This window comes from Pelobates fuscus, chromosome 6, assembly GCF_036172605.1.
Source record: "Pelobates fuscus isolate aPelFus1 chromosome 6, aPelFus1.pri, whole genome shotgun sequence".
NCBI classification, from domain to species: Eukaryota; Metazoa; Chordata; class Amphibia; order Anura; family Pelobatidae; genus Pelobates; species Pelobates fuscus.
Window position 1 is genome coordinate 136,113,573 of NC_086322.1, and position 26,793 is coordinate 136,140,365.

The following is a 26,793-nucleotide window of genomic DNA, read 5'->3' on the forward strand; positions in this document are numbered from 1 at the left end:
CCTATCTAATCTAAACCTACCAATCATCCCCATAATTATAACAACTGGGGCACCACCACAATATTAACTTATCAATATTATCGTTTTCATGATGATTATTTATTTGGATACCCCTCCTATTGGCTGACATGCCAAGAAATTTGAGTCCACGGATGCATGGACCACTGATGTTCAGTCAGTCTAATATTGAAAAGGACGTTGGCTTCTCCTTAACCTTTTTCAGCCATTTCGGCCACCATACCCCTTGACCGAATGAGTGACCAATCAGATGCAAGGGCGGCCTTTTTAAACCCTAGCATGTCGGGAAATCATTTCCCCCTGATGAGCCTTTGAAGTGAGGCGAAACGCGCGTCGGGGCGCGACGATTCAACATTTCCTATCACTAAACTCACCAGACTCTGCTTGCTGTGTTTCTCGTCACCTCTCCCCCCCTACACTTTGCATTATTTTGGTTATTACCTACCCGTAGCGGGGAGGCAGCGGATGACCAGTTAGGGACACACACCGACCATGGTATGCAATATGAGTCAGCGACTGAATCTGTAGGCTAGAGCCTCTCCATACATCAAGGTGTTAGTCTGCCATTTCTTGAGCAGTATAAACTTTCTTATCTTCCTTTCCTATACCAGGTACCCTTGAAGGTACCCTTTCTCACTATTTCTACCTAGGAGCTTTGAGACCCTGTAGACTCCGGTCACTAGCCACAACGGCATTACGTGGTATAGGTGTTTAGAGCAATTACATCTGCCATCGAGGAAAAAACCCAGTATGACGCCTTAGTACGGATTTAGCTACCTGTATGCTTTGTTAGACACATACTCCACCGCATACAACTTTGACTACATATTCACTCGCTGTGATAGGAATAAGATGTACTTTTTCTGTAGCAGTATCCCCCTTTAGTCGAATTACGCAAAAAAACACTGTACTGTATCTCAAACCCTGACACTTTGACACGAGTACAGCTCATGACAGTATCTAAATTCGACCACCTGGGACATGCTACAGTGTATACCCCTGTTGATACACAGGAATCTAATCTGCAGCAGCATCCCCTTTTAGTCGAACCACGCAAAAAACACTGTACTGTATCCTAAACCCTGATACATTGACACAAGTACGGTTCATGACACTATCGGAATTCGACCACCTGGGACACGCTACAGTATATACCCCTGTTGATACACAGGAATCCAACAACTTTATCCAACAAAGACATTGTGTGGGCTTCTCACCGTCAGCTTACTGTGGCAAACTGGTGGGAACTGCCCAAGCACACTTTTTAGTTTTATCCCTCATAATCTGTGAGGGTCTTTTCACTATCTACTTTCTTTTTTCCTCTGTATTCTATATATCCCTGTATCATTTATTATATTATATTTTTTTCTCTTCATGCCCTCTACCCTAGCTGCCACTATCGACTTATCTAGTTAGACAGCGACGGCAGAGTTTCTTTTTCTAGATTGGTGTCTCTTACCCAATGATTAAAGTATAGTTCAGTTTTTACACTGTTTATGTCAACCTAATATAGGCAATGAGATCAGACTCTCTCTCTCCCTATTTACTTCCAATTCTCTGTGGGTTACCCCCCGCTTTTCACTCTGTTCTCATGAGACCAATAAACTTTGATCCTTCGGCCATCTCCTATTAAAATTTTACTGCCGACAGAGTTATACCTTTAATGTAGGATACAGAGCTAATTAATGTATCTTCCTCATGTCACTGAAGAGAAAAACCTCAATTCATTTATTTTTTTACATTTAGGATTTGCCCGTACATTTTCAATAACAATAAAAAAGTAAATATTACCTTGACAAACAGCGGAAGTCTGTTTTCTTTAAAGGCATAGAAACTAAATATGTGATGTTGACCACTCTTTATTAATGGCACCAAGTTGCCAAAACAGTCTAGGTAGATTGGTTTACCTTCCAACACCTAAAGGAATAAAGAAGAAGAAAAAAGATGGTCCACTAAGAAACTTCATTTTATAAAATACATGTAAATTTCAGCTTTGCAAACAATTGCCTTGATTTAATTCTATTGGCAAAATTCAAATGTTAGTTATCAACTATTTTTTGTCGATTTTATTTTTTTTCTTCAAATTTCAATTTCAGATAAACTGTTTGACAGCTTGAACTAAAACTCAATATAGGTGGGGGCTCAGGGGCAGCCACTAAGGTACCCCCACCCATTAGCATCAGGTGAGGGTCGGGGGCACTAGAATGTCCCCCCACTTTGTTTATTTAGTAGCTCCCACATACTTGACACGGGTGGTGGCAGTGAGGTGGAAAGTGGCATATCCACTCTCCCATTTATTTAATTTTACCATCTGATGCCTCTGTATTATATTTATAGTTGCCTATTGTTTTTATTACAGTGAGTGGATGCTTGCAGCAGCAGACATTGTTATTATTGGGTCTTAGTACCCCTTTTCATCTCTTTTGAGCTATTGATATTATTTTTAGACAGCTTCTTCTGTGACATTATTATGACCAGTTTCTTATCAGTTGTTGTAAAATCCAACCAATGATCAGATGATGTTTCCAATGCCTTTTCTACAAATCCTCTAAACAGATCTCAAGTAGGCATTACATATATCTATCAAGCATTTTTTTCTGTACAGCAACTTTGCCAACAACAAATAAGGAGCTATTGGGAATTAGCAAGCCTTAATCAATATATTGAACACAAACTGGTTCCATGTCCGGACATACTTTTGCTAGGTAAAGTTCAAACTGAACAACAAGCCAAGGAATGGAATGACATTTCGTTGGACTGTTCCTTTAATTTAATGAAGTTTATAATCAAAAGTGAAATCAAACAGTTTCAACTGATTAACCAGAAATTAGAGAATGAGATTGTTATAGTCAAAGAATTCTAAAAATGAACCACAATTCCCTTCTATGGAAAGAAAAGTACAAAAGAACATTTAGACATCTAAAAGAAAATACATTTTCAGGAGGACTATATCTTTAGCCAGAATCTTTGATTTCATAAAATACTGAATAATTGGGGTAGTTCCACTTAAAGAAACACTATAGTCACCTAAATTACTTTAGCTAAATAAAGCAGTTTTAGTGTATAGATCATTCCCCTGCAATTTCACTGAATTATGGACATTGGCACAACTGCCATTTATGTTCATTTAAGTTACTTGCAATGGTCTCAATTTATTCTTTCAATTCGCATTATGATTTACTTTTTAGTAGTCTTGTGGTTACATTATTTCAGGCTGCTCATTTTTCTCTTGGACCAGTTTGCACTCTTGGGGACCTAGCATGGTAATATGGACACATATGTATACATCCATTTGGGATTAACACAATCTTAGATCAGGACTGTATCTGTTCGAAATATATGGAGGTACTGCGCCTCTTACTTTCTATAACTTCTAGAGGCCACTGCCATCATAAATATTTATTTATAATTATATATATTTTTTCACTATTTTAATACCGAGCTGAATGCTGTACTTTTGTATAATTAGTCAAGGAGTGTTGTCATGGTTAATGGGCTAAGTAATACTTCAGCCTTTTTCTTATTGCCTTTTTATAAATGTTTACATTTACTTTTCACTCTTGTTAGACATCTTTATGAGCATCCTTTTTTTAATTTGTCAAACCAATTATCCAACATATATAGAACAATAATTTACTTTTCAAGTAAAAAATATTATTTATATGTTATCTTCAGTTATTCATGATCAAATGGACGGTCATTGTGACAATTAAACTGGCATTTTACATTAAGTCCAAATTATAAATAAATTCTGTCTATGGCCAATGCTAGTTACCTTTCCGGTATCACTAGAGTAATTTACTATGCTTTTCACTCAGGGCCGGACTGGCCCACCGGGATACCGGGAAATATCCCGGTGGGCCGGCAGACTAGGGGGCCGGTGCGCGGCCGCCTAGTGTGCAACAGACCGGGCCGCAATTACAGGGTGACCGGATGGAGGGGATGCGCTCCCTTCCTGCCGGTCACAGAATGTAGTGTGGCCGAGCAGGCAGACCGGGTAGGGGAGCTTCTGTTCCCCTACCCGGTCTGACAGGAACCCGGAGGCGAGAACGCTCCTCCCGCGAGCAGGCAGGTTGGAGCGTTGCCGCACGTTACCATGGCAACTCTCCTTCCTGCCTGCTGTTCTCGCGGGAGGAGAGCGAAGTCAGCCTGCAGCCAGAGGAGCTGCAGGCTGAACAGCATGCGCCACCGCTGGACCACCAGGGATTGAAGAGTTCCCCCTCTTCCCTGACCAAAGGTAAAGGGGGAGGGGGGAAATGTGAAGCTTTTTTTATTTAACTATATCAATGCCATAACCCCCCCCCCCATACACACACTACACCCCCCACCAACAGAACCCCTCCACACACTACACCCCCCACCAACAGAACCCCTCCACACACTACACCCCCCACCAACAGAACCCCTCCACACACTACACCCCCCACCAACATAACCCCTCCACACACTACACCCCCCACCAACAGAACCCCTCCACACACTACACCCTCCACACACTACATCCCCCACAAACAGAACCCCTCCACACACAAACAGCACCCCTCCACGCACACAGAACCCCTCCACGCACACAGAACCCCTCCACGCACACAGAACCCCTTCACGCACACAGAACCCCTCCATGCACACAGATCCCCTTCACGCACACAGAACCCCTTCACGCACACAGAACCCCTCCACGCACACAGAACCCCTCCACGCACACAGAACCCCATCCACGCACACAGAACCCATTCATGCACACAGAAACCCATCACGCACACAGCACCCCTTCAGGCACACAGCACCCATCCCCACACAAACGGCACTCTCTCCACACACACACTGTACCCCCCACACACACTAAACCGGTACACACACTGCACCCCCTTCAAATACACACAGCACCCCCCACACACAGAACCCGTACACACACTGCACTCCCCACACACTGAACCCCTACACACACTGCACTCCCCACACACTGAACCTCTACACACACTGAACACACACACTGCACCCTTCACTGCAGTCTGTGTGTGTGTATTCACCAGTCTGTGCGCGTTCACCAGTCTGTGCGCGTGTAATCACCAGTCTGTGTGTATAATCCGCAGTCTCTATATGTGTGTATTCAGCAGCCTGTGTATATATTCAGCAGTCTCTATATGTGTGTATTCAGCAGTCTGTGTGTGTTTTTTGCGGTTTGTGTGTATTCAGCAGTGTGTGTGTGTATGTATTCAGCAGTCTGTCTGTGTGTGTAAGTATTGTATTTGTTGGAGGTACCAATAAATATAAGCCTAATTTTATTGATAATTTATATTTTTATTCCTTTGAGTGGTTGCGTAGTCAGTGCATTGGTTTGCCCAGTGGGCTATTATGCTGTTACGATGACCCTGGTCTAGGGTATGTGTGCGCTCTGATGATCATGCTCCTACAAAATGTAAATGAAAAGACACTCATTTGAGTACCAGGAAGGGGATGAGCTGTAACAGCCACTTCTGGCCAATCCAAATGACCAAACATTTCTTAATATATCAAGGTAGTTGGACTGAAACATGGATTATATGCAAATGCACGTCTGCGTCTGCTTACAATAAATCTGCTCTGCTTTATTTTGAAGCCCTATAAGTGCTTTCTTTCATGTTTGAGTGATAGTTTAGAGTTTTCAGTTTTTTTCCCGCTTCCATATCTGCGCACTATGCTGGCGCGATGCATTACGGGGCTGGTATGTATTTTTTTTCCAGGGCTGCTTTTCATTCCCAGTCCGGCCCTGTTTTCACTACATCATTCTCCAAATATTTAACATTAAATAATTTGGGTGTGACCTCCTTAGTATCAAGTTAACTTATTATTATTATTATTATTATTATTATTAATCATCCAGATGCACAACATACATGTTCTATCTCTATGATTATTAATAGACGCTGGTTTATTATCCACATCTAACGTGACATTAATGAACCAGTTATTTTGTACTTCGTTTTTCGAGACATGTAACCACTTTAGCTTTAACCACTGAGATCTGTTGGGACACTAGTTTACGGACAGTTAATCATGGTATCTACAAGATCTACTGCCCTCCACTTTGCCAAGCATTACTATCTAGGCATGCTTTATTTTTATATTTCTCATCATGTAAATTTCAGAATTTGTTTAACCCTAATATTTGTTCTGTTTCTTTGATATATCTTTGGCTGACATTTCCCCATCCTTTAAATCCATCATGAGTGACTTGGGTGATCATAATTTTTATTCTTGAATTAACATTACTGATAACTTTATAGGCAACCACTAGGAGATATTTTTAAATCTGAATCCAAATTTCAATTGTTTTCTGAACATACTCACCCGGGGTCTCTTACACTGAGTGAGCAAGTATTGGCCTAATGACTTATAAATAGTTTCCTTGTTGACCCTTGCTGACAATTTCAATCCCATGGATCACTCATTAACATAACACATATCTATATTAATCTTCCTCTAACTTACTGCACACAGTGATATTAACTAGTGATTATTTCGATCTCATTGTACATTTTACATTTTATTATTGGTGTTTTTTTTTTTTTTACATTTGAGTATCTCCCATCAGGAGGGCTCATATTGCACATCACTCCTTATCGCCTTGGTTTATTTTAATGTGAAATCTAATTCTGGACCAATGATTGGACATTACTGCCAACGACTGACCCTTTATGAGTGTCTGTTTTTAAGAGGCAACACGTTTGACTGGCAAAACATGCGTTGGGGCTCTATCTATATCCAAGTTAATTGCCGTTTTTTTTGATTGATTTGATATATTGTACTTTCTTGGGTTCCAATATTTTTGGCTATAGGTATAGAGTGACTATTCAGGGTAGCTAGCATATGTTGCAGTTTTAGTTGGTAGCTGCTATCTAGCTCGACAGCTTAGGTGCCCTCAAAGACACGATCTGTGACCTTCAGTGATCAGTGACGTTTAGTGCACGCATAATACTAGGTGCCCTCGAAGACACAAAGTTAGGACAATTCTGATCTTTCCTCTGTCCTTTTCTCCCGCTCTTTGCAGCAGTTATATTCTCTGCTGTAAAATATATGCGAAGTTTGTACATGCCAGATTTTGTATTACTATTTTAAGTAACACCTGAAACTTGATACTTAAGATTATAACAATGCTGTGAGCAGGGCATGACATCCAATTGGGTCAGGGGTTTAGTTCAAGGGGATAAGTGGGCAGAGCTCAACAAGTCAGAAGAGTGGGGGTACCACACCATCTTTAAATGTCACCAGCCACCACTGCCTCTTAAATGCATTGACCATTGACCACCTGACTGTGACAAATTTGAGGATTAATAATTGGCATTATGGCAAACGTAAGGTGTTGAAATCTTAGCTCTTAGGGAGATGGACCCAGCCCTATAAATAAATAATAAATATATGATTTTTTTTACCTCTACATCTCTACTTCTAGCAACTTCAGCAAAGTTTTCTTGCTGCTCCAGTGTTTTATCCACCTTGTCATCCGTCATGCAAAAACATCGTAGTCGGGCTTCTATGGGGTCATGGGATTTGGCAAATACAACAAATTTGGCCATGTAGGGCACACATATAATTTCTCTATACACTTGGCTGGCGAATGTAACAGACTCTTGGATTTGTCGACAGTCTATTAACCAGAACCTACAGTAGGAGATTGAAACATTAATCAGAATACATTAATATAAGCTTGATAATATAGAGTTCTTAAAAGCAAGGAGTAAATTCACAGTGTTCTAAACAGTTATGTGCATTTTCTTTTATGTTTGACTAAAATTAGTTGATTTTAAAAAGAATTGGTCATGTGATGTGATCATGTGAATCACCATGTGATTTTAAACAAGCATGCTGTAAACCTAATATGTGATGAATTACAAATATGTTACTAAAACCTAAATAGATGTTTTTGCCACCAATGCCAATTAGAAAATTAAATTACTAAAGCAGTAACTATTGAAATCTATTGTCAGCACAGTTCACACTTACAAAGATAACATTGATTTTTAAAGCAGTTAAAAGACAAGTTAATCTCATCAGCCCATTTTACATTTAACAGCACCGTCTTTATTTCTGATTTGATTCACATTCTGGAGAGCAGTTCATCATACCTTACTGGTTTTAAACTCCTTCATTGGAGAGGAACCAGCATGATACAATAATGAAGCAATCTCAACATTGTAAAAAAATATATCAGTATATTTAATATTTTCGCAGTGTAAATTAAGAATTTAGTTTAACAGGGACAAACAATGCTTTTATGCATAAACTTTGTTATTAACAGTATGTGCATAATTGTATAATCTTTATGAAGTACATTAAAATAATTATATTATCAGAGCTTGAGTTTGCTTATCAAATGATCTTAAGTTATAACACTCCAAGATTTTATTAACTAATACACAAAAAACAGATACAAGATGAAATGCTTCCATAATTCTCACATTACTATTTCTAATATTTCAACCCTATGGGCAAAATTATTAAACAGGATTCAGAAAAGCATTTTAAATTGTATGTATTTTTATGAAGTCATAATAATCATCTTATAAATGTGATTATTTAATATAATGTAGACGTTTTCTCTACAAAATCAAGCCACTCATCCTTTACCCAATAAAAGTCCCTGTGCTATTGAAATTATTCTAACTCAAAAGTTTTCACTACGTTACCTGGCAGACACGTTAGTGGTAAAAGAAACACATTCATTAACAAATGTAAGAGGTGTGGTCCCAGTGATATCCTCCCATTGAGCAGGAGTTGTACCACCTAAAGCAATAAAGATAAATAGACAATCAACAAAATATTACAAACATGCAATATCCACAGCAACACTACAACATGTATATTCCTGTTTAAAAGGACATTATTTAACACTGTAACTAGTACAGAGCACTGTTGTGGTTATGGTGTCATAAGAGCCCTGACACACCCACATCCCACATTGAGATGTCCAGCCCAAAGAGGACACGTTCATGAGCTGGGTTACAGGAGAATATATATCACATAAACATTTCTCCCAAAGCAGATAAGAGACAAAAAGAAAGTGGAACTGGTATTTTATCTTACACCTTAGCATAGAGGAAGACATTATTTTTGTCAGTAGATATGACTAAAACCAGATAGGTAAATAGATCAAATAGCCTGCTTACAGTATTTATAAGGAACCTAATAGCAAGATCTAACAATCGGGATTTACAACAGTCTGTATGTAAGCATACTAAATAAGCTGGATACAAACAACCCTTTCTAATGTTCAAATATTGTAACAACCAAGTTGTTCTTTGCAATGCAACATGCGAGCAGGGCCAGCCTTAGGCATTTAGACGCCCTGTGCGAAAAATCTTCACAGAGCCCCCCCCCCGTCATCCATGTATGCTGCAATGTTTGTGTTGTCTGTGTATGTGATAGTAGGTGTGATGACCGTGTGTGATATGTATGCTATGTGTGATATTTGTAATGGGTGTATTAACAGTGTGTGATATGCGTGTATTGGTTGTATGTGACACACACACACAGAGTCAGATGGCCATACACACACACAGGAAGACATCCACACACACACACACACACACAGGCAGACAGTCATACACACACACACACACAGACACACAAAGTCAGACAGTCTCACACACAGGCAGACAGTCAGTCATACACACAGACACAGACAGTCATACACACAGACACACACAGAGGCAGACAGTAATACACACAGACACACACAGTCATACACACAGACACACACAGTCATACACACAGACACACACAGGCAGACAGTCATACACACAGACACACAGAGGCAGACAGCCATACACACAGAGGCAGTCATACACACAGAAGCAGTCATACACACAGACACACACACAGTGGCAGACAGTCATACACACAGACACACAGTGGCAGACAGTCATACACACACACACAGACACACACAGACACACAGAGGCAGACAGTCACACACACACAGGCAGACAGTCTCACACACACAGACACACACAGGCAGACAGTAATATACACACACACACAGGCAGACAGTCTCACACACACAGACACACACAGGCAGACAGTATCACACACACAGACACACACACACAGGCAGACAGTCTCACACACACAGACACACACAGGCAGACAGTCTCACACACACAGACACACACAGGCAGACAGTCATACACACACACACAGACACACACAGGCAGACAGTCATACACACACACACACACACACAGACGCAGACAGTAATACACACAGACACACAGTGGCAGACAGTCATACACACAGACACAGACAGTAATACACACAGAGGCAGACAGTAATAGACACAGACACACACAGTCATACACACACACAGACACACACAGGCAGACAGTATCACACACACACACAGACACACACAGGCAGACAGTCTCACACACACAGACACACACAGGCAGACAGTCATACACACACACACAGACACACACAGGCAGACAGTCATACACACACACACACACACACACACAGAGGCAGACAGTCATACACACACACACACAGAGGCAGACAGTCATACACACACACACACAGAGGCAGACAGTCATACACACAGACACACACAGGCAGACAGTCATACACACACACACAGGCAGACAGTCATACACACAGACACACACAGTCATACACACAGACACACACACAGGCAGACAGTCATACACACAGACACACACAGAGGCAGACAGTCATACACACACACACAGGCAGACAGTCATACACACAGACACACAGAGGCAGACAGTCATACACACACAGACAGTAATAAACACAGGCAGGGAGTCACACTCACCTGACAATCCCACAGTTACCTGTGGAGTTCATGGTGGAGGCAGTGCAGCTCCTGGTGACTGTTTGGTGGGGAAGCAGGGACTCCTTCCTGCTTCCCCTGCAGCAGTTTTCCGGCGCTTTTAGCTCCGCCCCCGCCGCATGGTAAGCTCCGCCCCCGCTGCAAAAGTACCTCGCATGCAAGGCCGGCCCTGCATGCGAGGTACTATTGTCACGATTCGGAGAACCCAACACGCTAACACACACACAGACACACACACAGAAAGTGTGCAGTACCAGTCCTTAGAGTGGCCGGGTTGAGCACACACAGAATAGTCAGGAGACAAGCCGAGTAAGGGGAACCAGAAAACAGAATAACGAGAAACAAGCCGAGGTCAAAGGGTAGGAGAAAGTCACAAAGTCAGTATAACAAGCCAGAGAGTACGTAACCAGAAAGCACACGTTCAGAATCAATACTATAAAGCAAAGACCACAACAGGGCAGGGAGGAACAGGAAAGGTAAGTATTTAAATCAGAAGGTTACTTCTGATTTGCTAATTTCCAATCAGAATTAACAATCACACGTGGGAGATATCTAAACCTCCCACTGTGATTGAGGCACTGTGCCTTTAACGCCGGGTCAGGTGACTGACCCCGGCGTGTAACAAATTGGGCGGTCTCCCAGCGTGCAGCGTCATGCATGCTGCCGCTGGGGGACCCGGAAGAAGACGCGGGCGGCACCCGTGGCTGGGAGGATGCCGCCCGCCGAACACATGGCAGGAAGGGGACCGCGGACGGCTGGAGGGTGAGTGCCGCGAGCGGACTGCAGCCTCCCCTCGCAGCCGCCCGCGGGATCCTGACATTACCCCCCCCTCGAAGACCGCCGGAGGGCGGGAAGCAGAAGGCTTCAAAGGAAACCGGGCATGAAAGGAGCGGACCAAAGAGGGAGCGTGCAAATCAGAGCTCGAAACCCAACACCGCTCCTCAGGGCCGTACCCCTTCCAATCCACCAGATACTGTAACCGACCCCTAGAAACACGAGAGTCGAGAAGGGCAGCCACCTCGTACACGTCACTGGAGACCGCGCAAGGGGAAACGGGCCGCCCGAGGGGACGAGAGAACCGGTTACACAGCAAGGGTTTCAAAAGAGAGACGTGAAACGTGTTCGGAATACGCATGGAAGGAGGCAGGTCAAGAGAGTAGGAAACGGGGTTAACCCTACGCAACACCTTGTAGGGACCCAGAAATCTGGGAGCAAATTTCATCGAGGGAACCTTGAGACGGAGGTTCCTGGAGGACAACCATACCCTATCACCCGGAATATAAGAAGGGGCCGCAACCCTACGGCGATCAGCAAACCTCTTCTGAGCAGCTGCTGAACGAGACAGCGCAACATGGACCTGATCCCACATCTTCCGCAAAGAGGCGAGGTGCTGGTCCAAGGCGGGCATTCCCTTGTCGGAGAACGCACCGGGAAGGACAGAAGGCCGAAACCCATAAGCAACCTCAAAAGGACTTAAGCCAGTAGACGAGTGAGACACCGTATTCCTGGCAAACTCAGCCCACGGAAGGAGGTGAGACCAGTCATCCTGGTGCGCATTAGTGAAGCAGCGCAAATACAATTCCACAGACTGGTTAGCACGTTCGGCTGCACCATTAGATTGCGGGTGATAGGAGGAAGTGAACGACAAGGAGACCCCCATCTCAGCACAAAAGCCCCTCCAAAACCGAGAGACAAATTGAGGACCCCTGTCAGACACGATATCCTGAGGAACCCCATGCAAGCGGAACACTTCTTTGGCAAACACCTGAGCCAACTGAACCGCAGAAGGAAGCTTTCTAAGCGGAATGAAGTGCGCCATTTTAGAGAACCTATCCGTCACAGTCAAAATCACCGTCTGACCATCAGAAAGAGGAAGGTCTACAATGAAATCCATGGATAAGTGGGTCCATGGTTTCTTTGGTATAGACAGAGGCAAGAGTAGACCCTGGGGTCTCACATTAGGGGACTTACACTGCGTACAGACCCGACAAGCCTGTACAAAATCTACTACGTCCTGCTTAAGCGAAGGCCACCAGAACTGTTGAAGGAGGCCCTTATAGGTTTTGGTTACCCCCGGATGACCAGCAGTTTTGGCGGTGTGAAATAAAGTTAACAGCTTTTTTCTGTCCTTTGTTTTAACATATAGTTTACCAGCCGGCGTCTCAGGGGGTGCTTGGGTTTGGTATGTCTTAATACTATCAAGAAAAGAAGATGAAACAACCAAACGGGTAGCAGCTATTATCTGAGACGCAGGAACAATAGGTACAGGAGTCAGGTTAACAAATTCTAAAGGTTCATGCTGTCGGGAGATGGCGTCAGCTTTGGCATTACGGCAACCAGGTCTATAGGTAATAACGTATTGAAAACGAGAAAGAAATAGAGACCATCTAGCCTGCCGGGCAGATAACCTTCTAGCGTCAGCTATATAGGAGAGGTTTTTATGATCAGTAATAACCATGATTTTGTGTCTAGAACCCTCTAATAAGTACCTCCATTCCTTAAAAGCTAACACAATAGCTAATAGTTCCCTGTTCCCAACATCGTAATTCTTTTCTGGATCGGACAACCTTTTTGAAAAGAAACAACAGGGATAGAGGGGTTCGTCATGCGATAACCTCTGTGACAGTACTGCTCCCACACCTGATTCAGAAGCGTCTACTTCCATAACAAAGGGAAGAGAAGGATTAGGGTGGTGCAGTACTGGAGCAGAGGCAAATGCCTTCTTGAGAGTTTCGAAGGCCTTAAGGGCTTCTGGAGTCCAAACCCTGGGGTGTAGACCTTTTTTAGTCAGCTTCGTTATAGGAGAGATAAGGGGTGAAAAGTTCTTTATAAATTTCCTATAATAGTTGGCAAATCCTATAAAACGCTGGATAGCCTTAAGTCCTTGGCGAAGTGGCCAGGACAGTATGGCTTCCAATTTAGCAGGATCCATACTGAAACCCTGTTCAGTAATTATATAACCAAGGAATTGCACCGAGGTTTGATCGAACAAACATTTTTCTAACTTACAGTAGAGTCCGTTCTGTAATAATTTCTTGAGCACCATCCTAACATGATTATGGTGTGACTTCAAATCAGGGGAATACACAAGTATGTCGTCAAGGTACACCACGGCACAGACATGCAAAAGATCCCTAAGGACATCGTTTATGAGGTCCTGAAACACAGCAGGTGCATTACACAGTCCAAAAGGCATGACCAGATATTCGTAATGCCCACTGCGCGTATTAAACGCTGTTCTCCACTCGTCATTCTCCTTTATACGGACAAGGTTATTATAAGCCCCCCTGAGGTCTAATTTGGTGAAGAACTTAGAACCTTTCACACGATCAAACAACTCAGTGATGAGGGGGATAGGGTAGGCGTTTTTAATCGTTATGTTGTTCAGACCCCTGTAGTCTATACATGGCCTCAAGTAGCCCTCCTTCTTTGCCACAAAAAAGAAACCAGCACCAGCAGGAGAAGAGGACCTTCTAATAAAACCTTTACTTAAGGATTCCCGTATGTACTCCTCCATGATCTGGTTTTCTTTCTCAGAAAGAGGGTAGACCTTACCCCTAGGAGGCATAGTACCCGGTAACAGGTTTATGGCACAGTCATACTCCCGATGTGGGGGTAGTTTATCTGCCTCCCTTTTTTCAAAAACCAATGCAAGGTCTGCATACACAGAAGGGACAGAAACAGAAAGTGGTTTAGCCGTGGGCACATTGAGTGAACAAACAGGACGTACATGAGCCATACAGTCTCGTTGACAAGATTCCCCCCAGGAGAGTATATCTAAACAACCCCAGTCAAGTACCGGGTTGTGTTTCACTAACCAGGGAAAACCCAGAACGATGGAAGCAGTAGGGGAGTCAATTATTTGGAAGGTTAACCTTTCCTTGTGCAAAGCACCCACAGACATAATGATTTCTTGGGTTTCATGGGTTACCAGAGGTTTCTCAAGCGGTCTACCATCTATGGCCTCAACGGCCAAGGGTGTGGCCTTTTGGATCAAAGTCAAGGCTGCGGTTTTGGCAAAGTTCTCATCCATAAGGTTGTCTGCCGCACCTGAATCGATCAAGGCTTTAGTTGTTATGGTGGGTTTTTTTTACCAAAAGAGAAACTGTAATAAACGGTCTGGAGATGGACACATGAGGGGACAAAGTCATAACACCCGAGGCCTTAGGTGCTGTAGTTTCCCTGTACCTTAGGGCAGGCATTACAGTGGTGCCCCCTCTTTCCACAATAAAGGCATAACCCCTCCCTTCTACGGTACGCTCTTTCAGCCTCAGTTAACCCCGTAGCACCTAATTGCATGGGTTCAGGGGATGGTGGCCTAGGAGCGGGTAATGCTAGTAATGCAGTACTGGGTAGAGCAGGTAACACCCGTGTATCCAGCCGTCTTTGACTACGCCTCTCTCTAATACGGTTATCAATAAGGATCACATAGTCTATAACATCATCCAAAAGAACAGGCAATTCCCTGGATGCTATTTCATCCAGTATGTAAGCGGCCAAACCCTCCTGAAAGGCTGTTACGAGGGCGTCATTGTTCCAAACCACTTCAGCTGCTAGAGTGCGGAATTCGATAGTGTAATCCGCTACAGATCTATTACCCTGTCTTACCCTAAGCAGAGCTTTGCCAGCAGAAGCAACCCTACCGGGTTGATCAAATGTGCGTTTGAAAGCGGTCAAAAAGTCTGCAAAGGACATTGGGGAAGCATTCTCCCACATGGGATTAGCCCATGCTAAAGCTCTCCCTGACAAGTGGTTTATCAAAAAGGCTATTTTAGATCTGTCAGTGGGATAGGAACGTGGATTCATCACCAAATGGATGTCGATTTGGTTGAGGAAACCACGACACAATGCTGGGTCACCGCTGTAGCGCTGTGGCGGCGTCATATGCACTACATGAGCAGGAACGGGTACCGGAGTGGGAATGGGCTCGGGCACAGCAGCAGCAGCCTCCTGAACGGCAGGCTGCAAGTGTGCAGTACGAGCCAGTATGGTTTGCAAAGATGAGCAAACTGATCCATACGGTGGTCCAAGCCATCCATTCTAGCCTCCTGATTAACTAGGAGCTGTGGTATGTCAGCAGGTTCCATTATGGCCCTGTTGTAATGTCACGATTCGGGGAACCCATACCGCTAACACACACACAGACACACACAGAAAGTGTGCAGTACCGGTCCTTAGAGTGGCCGGGTTGAGCACACACAGAATAGTCAGGAGACAAGCCGAGTAAGGGGAACCAGAAAACAGAATAACGAGAAACAAGCCGAGGTCAAAGGGTAGGAGAAAGTCACAAAGTCAGTATAACAAGCCAGAGAGTACGTAACCAGAAAGCACACGTTCAGAATCAATACTATAAAGCAAAGACCACAACAGGGAAGGGAGGAACAGGAAAGGTAAGTATTTAAACCAGAAGGTTAATTCTGATTGGCTAATTTCCAATCAGAATTAACAATCACACGTGGGGGATATCTAAACCTCCCACTGTGATTGAGGCACTGTGCCTTTAACGCCGGGTCAGGTGACTGACCCCGGCGTGTAACAAATTGGGCGGTCTCCCAGCGTGCAGCGTCATGCATGCTGCCGCCGGGGGACCCGGAAGAAGACGCGTGCGGCACGCGTGGCTGGGAGGATGCCGCCCGCCGAACACATGGCAGGAAGGGGACCGCGGACGGCTGGAGGGTGAGTGCCGCGAGCGGACTGCAGCCTCCCCTCGCAGCCGCCCGTGGGATCCTGACAACTATGAATGTGCAGATTGTTGGGAGAGATGGCTATAAATAAAGACAAGTTCGGTACATAATGTGTCAGTAATCTCGTTTCTTGCTAGTACAGTCCAGATTTTATGGTTGAATAAAGTATTTTCTACTGCAACTAACTATCATTTCCTTTGGCAAACTCATTATTTACGGTTTCCTTGTCAGGCCAAAGTGCAGATTTTAATGATGAATTACAGTTGGAAACAAGTCTTTATACAACTAATAATTGTACACAGAAAACATAAATAAGTTGGCCTATTGATAAAAAAATATATATATATAGCCCTATGCTGGCTAAATGATATTATTTGTTAAAAAAAACATTTGTTCTAGTTATATCATCAGGAAGAAAATAAATATAAGATAAAGGCTTAGTAAAACAGTAATGTGAAACATTTAGATGATACACTTTAGAAACGTGTGTCTGCTGTTATCAACCTACCAGTTATACTGCATAGAAGTCTTAATGTGGGGGTTTCACCAGCATATCCGTTCAGCATTGCCTCAGAGGAGGCTTTTGGGACAGGTATGGTCATGGTTATTGGCTTATGGAATTTCCGTCTTCTAGGCTCCAAAGTTACAATAGGGCTGAAAGAGGCTTTGTTGCCCAATATCTTCTTTACCAGTTCGCTATGCATTGGCTGAGCCTTTATCCATAGGACAGAAAAAGAATTGTCATCAAGTTAAGGAGAAGTCTCCACAGTAAACCACTAGATATTCATGGCACCTAGGTGTAATTTTATAGAACTAGCAACTCAATGGATTAAGGCTGTCCTAGATTGTTCTACTACCTCGGTGTAGCAATCTAGCAACTGAAAGTGCCAAAAATTATGCCTGCTTATAATTTTTTTTAAGCTTTTAGTATGGTACGTTTACAGTCTATTCACTATACTGTAAAGTGTGGCAAAGATGGAAAGAGTGTAAAACAAATTCCATCAAAGCCAAGTCATTTGCAACATTCTGCTTCTTAAGTAAAACCTATAGACAGTGAACCAGGTGTGTGTCATGGTATGTAATAGAATATTTTTGCATGGGTTCTTACGACCAACAACTATAATATTTTGAAAGAAGATCAATAAGGGGCAGACCAACCCAGAAAAGGCTATTACAGCTGATTTGCTGGCCCCCTGCCTTTAACACCATGCAGAGAGCGCTGCTGAAGTGCTCGCTGCAAGGTCCTAGTGCCCGCTTTATACTGAGAGCGCATCTAATGATGGACAGCGCCCTGGTGTCCCCAGATGTGGGACAGGAGTGAATTAAAACAGGACGTCGGGATAGGACCCCACAATTAGAACTGTAGTCTGTACCACCTGTAGTTTATATGCTCCATTCACAATCAAGTTCAGGAACAGGCATTGTTATATATGCTATACACTATGGAACTGCTTAAATCATTATTGGAAAATGACATGTAATTTTAATAGAGATACATATTTTATACCTTACATAGGCCTTGATTTAAATATTGTGGATATGCTTTTCAAATATAATATTATTTATCTACAGAAGTCACCATTAAATAATTTTTGCGAATAAATCATATAAGAAGTTTATCCAAATATATAAAATCATTTGAAAAGCTTATTAAAAAATATTAAATCAAGGTGATGGTTAATATCAACACTGTTGGTCTTAGCATTGCAGATCTTTAAAACAGAACTATAAAGATTAAAATATATGCTTACACGTACATGATTGAATATTGCATTTGGTAGTTTTAGGATAACCTTTGCAGTGAATGTAACTCAAATACATCCTCCAGACCTCTCCACATGTTGTATTTGATATCCCCTAAAGTCGACTATGTAGGCTGTTACACAATTAATTTAATAGAAAATGCATTTCTATTAAATTACATTAAATAGAAATTTACTTATCTCAATGTAAGGATGAACTTGTTGCACATCAGGTGCATTTCAAACAACGAAATAAATAAACAAACTATGAATTACATCTACAATCAAGGGCATACCTGAAGGCCAACACGTATCCTCTTAGTAAGGGCACCTTCTGGGAACACTGCTTGGACTTGGGGGACAACAGTACTGCTCAAAATACCACCCTCAGGTCCAATAAGGTTATTGTCCTGTTTAACGCGGGACACCACAGCAAAATATTGTGGAAAGTCTCGAGTGATAATACGACAAATTCGTTTCTTTTCCAGTTCCTCAGGAGAGTCCAGGACTATTGGAAAATACAGCATTTAATGTAAATGTTATATTATTCTATATATACACACACACACAATTTACTTTGTCAAGAATTTTTTTTTTTGTTTTTTTTATATAACAGACTGGTCGGGAGACATTTATTTAGCAAATCTCAGAATTCTATCAAATACATTAAAATGGCTTTTAAACATCAAAATACTAAACCTTCATCCATTCCGTTCAGTATTTCATTTAGTTCATCCTCGGTGAATTCACAAAAGTGTTCCTTCCAGTTGTCACCAGTTTCGCTACGCAGGATAACAAGTTCCCGTTCTTTTCCCCTCAGAGCCGCAAAATGAGGAATCTCCACAATGACGGGTCTAAAGTAGCAATGTGTCACATTAAGGAATTAGGAAAACATGTAATTTAATGCTGGGGCAAAGTAACCTGGAGTCCATTAATAAATTCCAAGGATGCACAAGAGATCTTAGGCAGACAGATTCACTGCTGATGAAAATTGAAAATGAGACTATGTTTAGGGGATAGCTGTATATTTAGGGGAAAGCAAAGAGTACAGGTTTAGGTTCTATAACCCTGTATGAATTAGAAAATGATCAGAACATGGGCTCTTCAATTATTGACAGAAAGCAATGTAATATGTATAGTAGTAAGGAACAACACTTTCCAACTCTTGACTTGGACATTAATTATGACTTAAGATCCAGGTTGCTCCGTCACAGACTTGACCAAAGTCAAATTGCAGCACAAAATAGACCAAAAAAAGTTAACATGCTCAGGCAAAAAGTAACACCACTGAACAATACAAAGAGGCAGAAAAACAGACAAACTGTACCACTAAAACAAAAATAAAGAAATAAATCACAAAGATTAAACTATTTCATCAGACTACATCCACTATCAAAAGATTCAAAATAAATCACAAAGACAAGATCATGGGAACAGTCGCTGACAAACAAAAAAATAAATAGTGAAGAACATGGGGACAAATGGGGAAGCCGGCATCCATCAACTTGATCTTAAGTCTCTCCTACCCAAGGAATTTTGTCCCAGGAGGTCCCAGTTGAAGGATTCGGCTGACCAAGCTTTCTCCCTCATTTAGAGGGGGAGGAGCCGTAGGAAGGTGAAGTTTACTGAATACATCCAAAGCAGCAGTGGAAGAAAGAACATAGGTAAAAGTAATTTTAGCTTAGTGTTAGAGATGATCAGATTTTGGGAGTCAATTTATAAAAGGTATCTACAGGACTTTATCAAAATAAAATACTTATAAAGCAAGTAACATGGCACACATAGGTTACAGTGGGAGATGGGAGGATAGGTTTCCAGATAGATCTTTTGACCCCGAGTTTAGTTGCAAGTATCGAGTCTAGGCACCAATCTGAAATTCTTAATATAAGCAAAGTATAGTAAAGTAACAGAAAAGGTTAAAGCTAAGAGTAAAAAAATTGTAGAAAAAAGAGAAAAAAGCAATGTTAAAAAAAAATGTTATTTTTTCTTCTCACATTGCCAAATAACCTAATTAATTGACAACATTCATAGTATTTGTAAACAAATATGCAATTGGAAAATGTTTCACCCCAGTACTGTAAAATAAAACCTAGAAAGTTCACAAAAAAGAAATAAAAACCAACATGCTAAAAAAAAGCAGCAGATGTATTACACATATTAGGTAACGCTACTGTTAAAACTGTGTAAGGACTTTGACACTCTTGCTTCAAGTGTGTACCACCAAAACAGTTAGTTGGTCAGCACTCCCATACTGATGCACCTTCTTCGATCAAAGCAATTTCAACTCAATGGATTTCACAATGTTGGCAATCCTGTTATTCTAGCTCTTAAAGGGATACTGTAGTGCCAGGAATACAAAATTGTATTCCTGGCACAACCGATCCCTCTGCCTACCCCCTCCCCTGCTCCCTCTCCTACCCGGTAAATAAAGGGTTACAATCCCTTTATTTACTTACCTTATCCCAGCGCCGATGTCCCTCAGCGCTAGGTCTAATCTCCGCCGCCTCCTCCATCCCGCGACAAGCGGGGTCTAATGCTAATGTTTTGCATTGCAGCACTAGGTGTAAAAGGGACACAGCTGAAGTGGTCTGGGTACCTACTGTGTCCCTTTAACAGATTGTGGAATATTTCGTTCAGTAATACGTTGTCCATGTACAACTCTTATTGTGTCTTTAGATAATGCCTCAGCCTTGTGCTTTGAAGGAAATCATAAATACGTATTCTCATTGCGTACAGCATTTACTGCTTACTGTCTCCTCCAAACTCAGACATATTGCAAAATATCTATTGGGTGGTGGCTGTGTGCCCTTTGCTCAGAGTGAGGCAATATGTTACACCTGGTCTTTCCTCTTTCCTTTTGTAGGTCTAAAATGATCAATAGAACTATTATGTTATATATCCATATTGTCAGTATGATGAACGAACATCTCCAAAACCGATTTGCTAAGAGCTCAAAAACCTGATGGGATCTTCTTAGAACCACGTGTTTGTATATTATAAATATTGAGAAGATACTTTTGTTTCTTTTGGAAACTGCATTTGGATTTTCTTTACATCCATTTCTGTCTTTATTATCAGTACTTTCTGTTTTTACTGTCTGTAAATTCTGCCTTATCTCTAACTTGTCATTATAAGATGTGACTTCTGCCCTGTTCATTAAATATTGCTATATTGCTTTCACTATCTGCTTTTAAAAGACCACTAAATGCAACTGGAGCACTTCATCTCAATGTTTTAACTCTACAATGTAAACCACAGTAGTTTTGGAGAAACTGCAATGTTCATATTGCAGGGTTAAACACGCCTCTAAAGTCTGTCTTCCTCTGAACAACAAAGAATTGGATGCTTTCCTGTTAAAAGCATTTGACTGGATGTGCACCGCCACGTCATCCCCAATTCACTCCTTTGACGAGCACCAGATTGGACCATGGAAGAGATGATTCTATGACATCACATGATGCAGATCAGGCAGCAGTGCGAAGGTTGTCTCAGTGCTGAAAAAAAAGGTGTTAGGAATGCAGGTTTGCATTTCTAACACAATAGTGTTCCTGTAAAAGGGAAGTCCCTGGTCCTGGCTTTCCGTTAGGGAACTGTTTAGCTCTGCCTCTGTCCTTCTGTTTCTCACATTCTTGGGCTTTGACCAATAATACCTTTATGTTGAATAAATAAGGCTGCTCTGTTGATTAAGATTATGAATTCCCTTCTTTCTTCATGTCCTATCATCTGGTGCACAAATTGTGAAAGGAGAGTTAGCTCAGTTGTACCCATGTTTGCTGCTTAAACCTGCTCAGTGAATCCTCTATTAATAAGCAAAATCTGCATGCATAAAAAGTACATTCATATAGAGTTGGGTTCTCATGAATATTGTGTATGTTGATCAGTGTTCTGTGCTCTGCTTATAATTGTTATACTAGAGTGACATGAAGAAAGGAAAATGTCCTACCCAAGAAACTGAGCACCAGAAGGACCAACTTCAATGAGACGACTAGCCAGACCTTCTCCTTCCACCATTGGAGGCATTGTGGCCAACCGATGGCGCTTGACCAAACGACATGTTACTCGTGTTGGGGCAGTGCATTTCCGGGGTGGAATAATTATTCTTAGTCCATTGTGCCGGCATCCCTTCATGGCCCCTCCACGAGCATCCACCATGAAACTAACAAGGAAACTGGGAAGAAAGTGCAATAAGATACATAAATATCAATGCAATGTAACATATGACATGCAGGATCAGCTAAATCAGCAATTCACTTGAATATAATTATTTTCTCTTTCCCACACTGCTTCATACCTTGGGTGAAAACAAAGTATATATATATTTTATATGTCATCAGTGAAACCAGAATATATGGAATAAAGCTACAACAGCTGTCTTCTGAGAATGAATATTTGAAGAACTGTAACCAGTTAAATCAAACATATTTGGGTGTTTAGATCATTTGCAATAAAGCCAAACTTTATTATAGAATTGGATCCCTTAAAGGACCACTATAGGCACCCAGACCACTTCAGCTCAATGAAGTGGTCTGGGTGCCAGAGCCCCCTGGTTTTAACCCTGCAGCTGAAAACATAGCAGTTTCAGAGAAACTGCTATGTTTACACTGCTGGGTTAATTCAGCCTCTAGTGGCTGTCTCAGTGACAGCCACTAGAGGCCGCTTCTGCGTCAGATAAGATCCCCATAGTAATGCTTTCCTATGGGCGGGTTTGAATGTGTGCGCGCCTCTGGCTGCGCATGAGCATTCGGCCCCATTCGGGAGCTGACGTCAGCGGGGAGGAGAGGTCTCCAGCGCCTGGTTCCCGCCGGCACTGTATTAAGGTAAGTGGCTGAAGGGGTTTTAAGCCCTTCAGCGCCAAGGGAGGGGGGCACTCCAAGAACCTATAGTGCCAAGAAAACGGGTTTGTTTTCCTGGCACTATAGGATCCCTTTAAGGACCCTGGTCATTTAGGCAGCAATGCAAAGGGAGTTAATGTACCAGCAGGGCCGGATTAACATAGGGGCTGATGGAGCTGCAGCTCCAGGCCCAGGCCCATGGAATAGGCCCATTTAAAAAAAAAAAATATATTTTTAATTTTTTTTTTTTTTTTACACACTAACTCTTAGGTTTGCCACCTGACTGGTATTTTACTGGCACAGCTGGTATTTGAGGCTGCCTGGCCAGTGCCAGTATTGCAGTTATACATTATAATATTTTTCTCAGTATAAACGGAAATTACTCTGCCTCCCTAAATTTAGTAAACTCTTAATTGTATTCAAGTCTGCAGCTGCTGGCTATGTCCCTGTCTGCTTCTGGACTGACTCTGTCTGCTGACATCATCAGAAGTGTTGGTCTGCGCAAATTACAATGCTTCCCCATAGGATTGGCTGAGACTGTCAACTAGGCAGATCAGGGGCAGAGCCAGCACAAGTCAAACATAGCCCTGGCCAATCAGCATCTCCTGATGAAGATACATTGATTCAATGCATCTTTATGAGAAAAGTTCAGTGTCTGCATGCAGAGGGTGAAGACACTGAATGGCAGTACTGCACCCAGGAGGCACCTCTAGCAGCCATCTAAGGAGTGGCCATCAGAGTTATTTTCTCTGAAAAGACAGTGTTTACTGCAAAAAGCCTGGAGGGAATGATTCTACTTACCAGAACAAATACAATAAGCTGTAGTTGTTCTGGTGACTATAGTGTCCCTTTAAGTTTGGAAGCTTAAGAGGGATGCATGAGAACAAAACCTGTGTGGATTGGCTGACAATAAAATTAGTTTAGATAATGCAGACTTTGGTCTCTCTAACACTGTGGCATGTCCCCTTTCTTCTACACTCACTACATACACCTTTTCTCTGTCTCAGACTATATACCAGGAACTTCTGCCTGCTAGTAAGATGATAAGGAGACAAGTGGACATGAGTGCTAGGAGACAGTCCTTAGAAAGCATGGAGTAGGCGCATCATTTGATGCATGTTTGATGCATGTATGTCAAGCTCAGGGTAATACCTGCATAGTATGCCCTTAGTTGGACAGCCTGCATGATTGGCCGGCAGTCTGGCATGCATTCATGCCAGGCTGGCCTTCCAATACTTTGGACAAACATGCCCCCTTTTTGGGCATGTTCACCCCTTTTGGCAGGTCTGGTCACGTGATTTGCGCTAGTGGCACACTCTTTTACCCTGCACATTGACTTTTACCCTTCCACATTGACTTCACTGGACACTGCTATTAGGGGATATGGATTTACTTGAGAGATGAAAGCATAAATTAGAGAGAGATTAGCATAGTGTATGTGTTTTCGTATAGCTGCATCCTTTGAGTTTCCCTCCACCACCATCTCCATCAGATACATGATGCTTGGGAGGTATGATTGTTTTCGTGTTTTTGGTCGATAAGATTCTGTAAATAGGCCCATCATAATTGTCAGCACCAGGCCCACTGGGCTCTTAATCTGGCCCTGCTGCTAGTAAGAAGGTTAGGAGAGGAATGGACCTTTGTTGGCCTGCATGCATGACTGGTAGGCAGCCTGACGTGCATTCATGCCAGGCTGACCATTTAATTCTTCTTGCAGACACACACCCTTTTTGGGCATGTTTGTCCCTTCGTGTGGTTCTGGTAACGTGATTCACATCAGTGGCCCACCCTTTTAGCCTGCTCACTGAAATCCTGCTTCACCGGACCTGCTGTTAGGGGGTATGGATTTACTTGAAAGATGAAAGCAAGAGATTAGCATAGGCTAATGTGTTTTCTGATAACTATATCCTGTGAGTTTCCCTCCAGCACCACCTCCACCAGATACATGACACCTGGGAGGTATAACTGTTTTAGTGTTTTTTGTCGATAAGATTCTGTAATTAGGCCCATCATAATTGTCAGCACCAGGCCCAATGGACTCTTAATCCGACCCTGTGTACCAGTATGGGGTAAGTGTATTAGTTTACAAACTGTGCTGTGTCTCTATATCCTATGGCACAGTTTAAAAGCCCACCAATAGAAATGACCCCACAATTTAGAACATACAACACAAAACCTAGGTTATTTTACTTAAAGGATTAATCAGACATTAAGCAATGCATCTGGAATGTAAAGAAAAATCTGATTCCAATCTAACAGAGTGGCTTATCAGAGGGAGATTAATTAACACAGAAAATAAATACAGTAAAATCTGGTTACACCTGTCGGGTGAATTTAAAAGACCCAGGCCACTACATCTCAATTAAATGCTCTGTGTGCAGTGGTCCTTTAGTTCTAACTCTGCAATTTAAAACATTGCAGTTTCTTAGAAGCATCAATGTTTCCACTAGAGGATTAAATCCACCTCTAGAGCCTGTCTTTCTGACAGCCAAGAAGAGGTGCTTCCACTGCACTGACCAGAACAGTCTCATAACAGTGCACTGAATTCAATAGTTTCCTATGCATGCGCATCAGTGTCCAATGTGGATGACGCTGCAGTCGCATGATGTCATGGGAGGTGGAGGGGCTAAAATAAATCTGCAAATAGGGCACTATAGCATTAAGAATACAGGTTTGTATTCCTGACGCTATAGTGTGCCATAAAATAGTGCATTTTTATTTTAATACTTAAGAATATGAAGAGTACATACAGGCCAATAAAATATATGTGAATAAATTAGTTATATTTTACAAAGCCTAATTGAATCCATTGGTATTTTTAATCAGAAGTAAAGGAATAAAGTAGTTACATAACCCTTTAAAGCCAATTGGTTTGTATATCAAAAACAATACTTAGAAAAATAGGGGGAAAATGCATACAAACAAAACATTCATTAGCGAACACAAGCTATAATTCATTCCACATGCTGTTGATTGGATAAAGAGCATCTACAAGTCAATGGATAACAGATGGAAAATATATCAGGTATTATATAATTTCCCATAGGAAGGACTGACATGCATAACAAAATACATTCATATGGTGCACGTTTTTGGAACATGCACATAGATATTATTACAAAAATCACTGAAGATCAATGATTTACCATGAATATTAGTATTTCTTCATGTTATCACTAATATTCAGAGTATACAGAATCATGTTGATGATTCAAAGGAAGATACAAAACACTTAAAACAAAGGCACTAATTAGTTAATGTTTCACATCCTATTTTGGTAAAATGTTATAAATTTATCATTATACAGTTTGTCTAACTCTTTAGTGGATTCATTCTATTTGGTTTATCATAATGAGACACTTGCATACTTTTGATATTAAACTGCTGTAAAATATTATTAATGAATATATGTTTAAAGTATTTATTTTAAATCAATTTTGACTTCACAAATCAGGTAAGTAGCTGAAAATGATCATATCTCTGACACATGTAATAATGTTATAAACTCACAATACACAACACTTGTGTATTGGGTGTCCTATCTCTACAGCAAGTAGATTCTCCAATGTTTTAGAACTCAAAATTCCATGATGCTTTGCAATTCTAAAGGCTGGAAAAAACACCATGGGAGGTGTAGTTCCAAAACAGCTGGGGATCAAAATTTTTGGGCAGCCTTGCTCTTTGCT

At 41.9% G+C, this 26,793-nt stretch overlaps 1 protein-coding gene across 49 annotated transcripts in view; it reads right to left on the reverse strand.

Moving 5' to 3' along the window:
* ANK2 (ankyrin 2) overlaps positions 1–26,793 on the reverse strand; it is a 540,585-nt gene that overhangs the window by 67,821 nt on the left and 445,971 nt on the right. For 32 of the 49 annotated variants that reach the window (XM_063458296.1, XM_063458304.1, XM_063458317.1 and 29 more), the window contains 8 exons: positions 22,219–22,443; positions 19,802–19,900; positions 18,975–19,129; positions 18,572–18,783; positions 17,042–17,246; positions 8,685–8,781; positions 7,431–7,659; positions 1,810–1,935 (listed from right to left, as the gene is read on the reverse strand). In XM_063458296.1, the coding sequence (XP_063314366.1) occupies positions 1,810–1,935; positions 7,431–7,659; positions 8,685–8,781; positions 17,042–17,246; positions 18,572–18,783; positions 18,975–19,129; positions 19,802–19,900; positions 22,219–22,443 (1,348 nt within the window). The remainder of the gene's footprint in view (positions 1–1,809; positions 1,936–7,430; positions 7,660–8,684; positions 8,782–17,041; positions 17,247–18,571; positions 18,784–18,974; positions 19,130–19,801; positions 19,901–22,218; positions 22,444–26,793) is intronic. The other 17 variants (XM_063458330.1, XM_063458318.1, XM_063458303.1 and 14 more) reach the window with 1 other exon arrangement.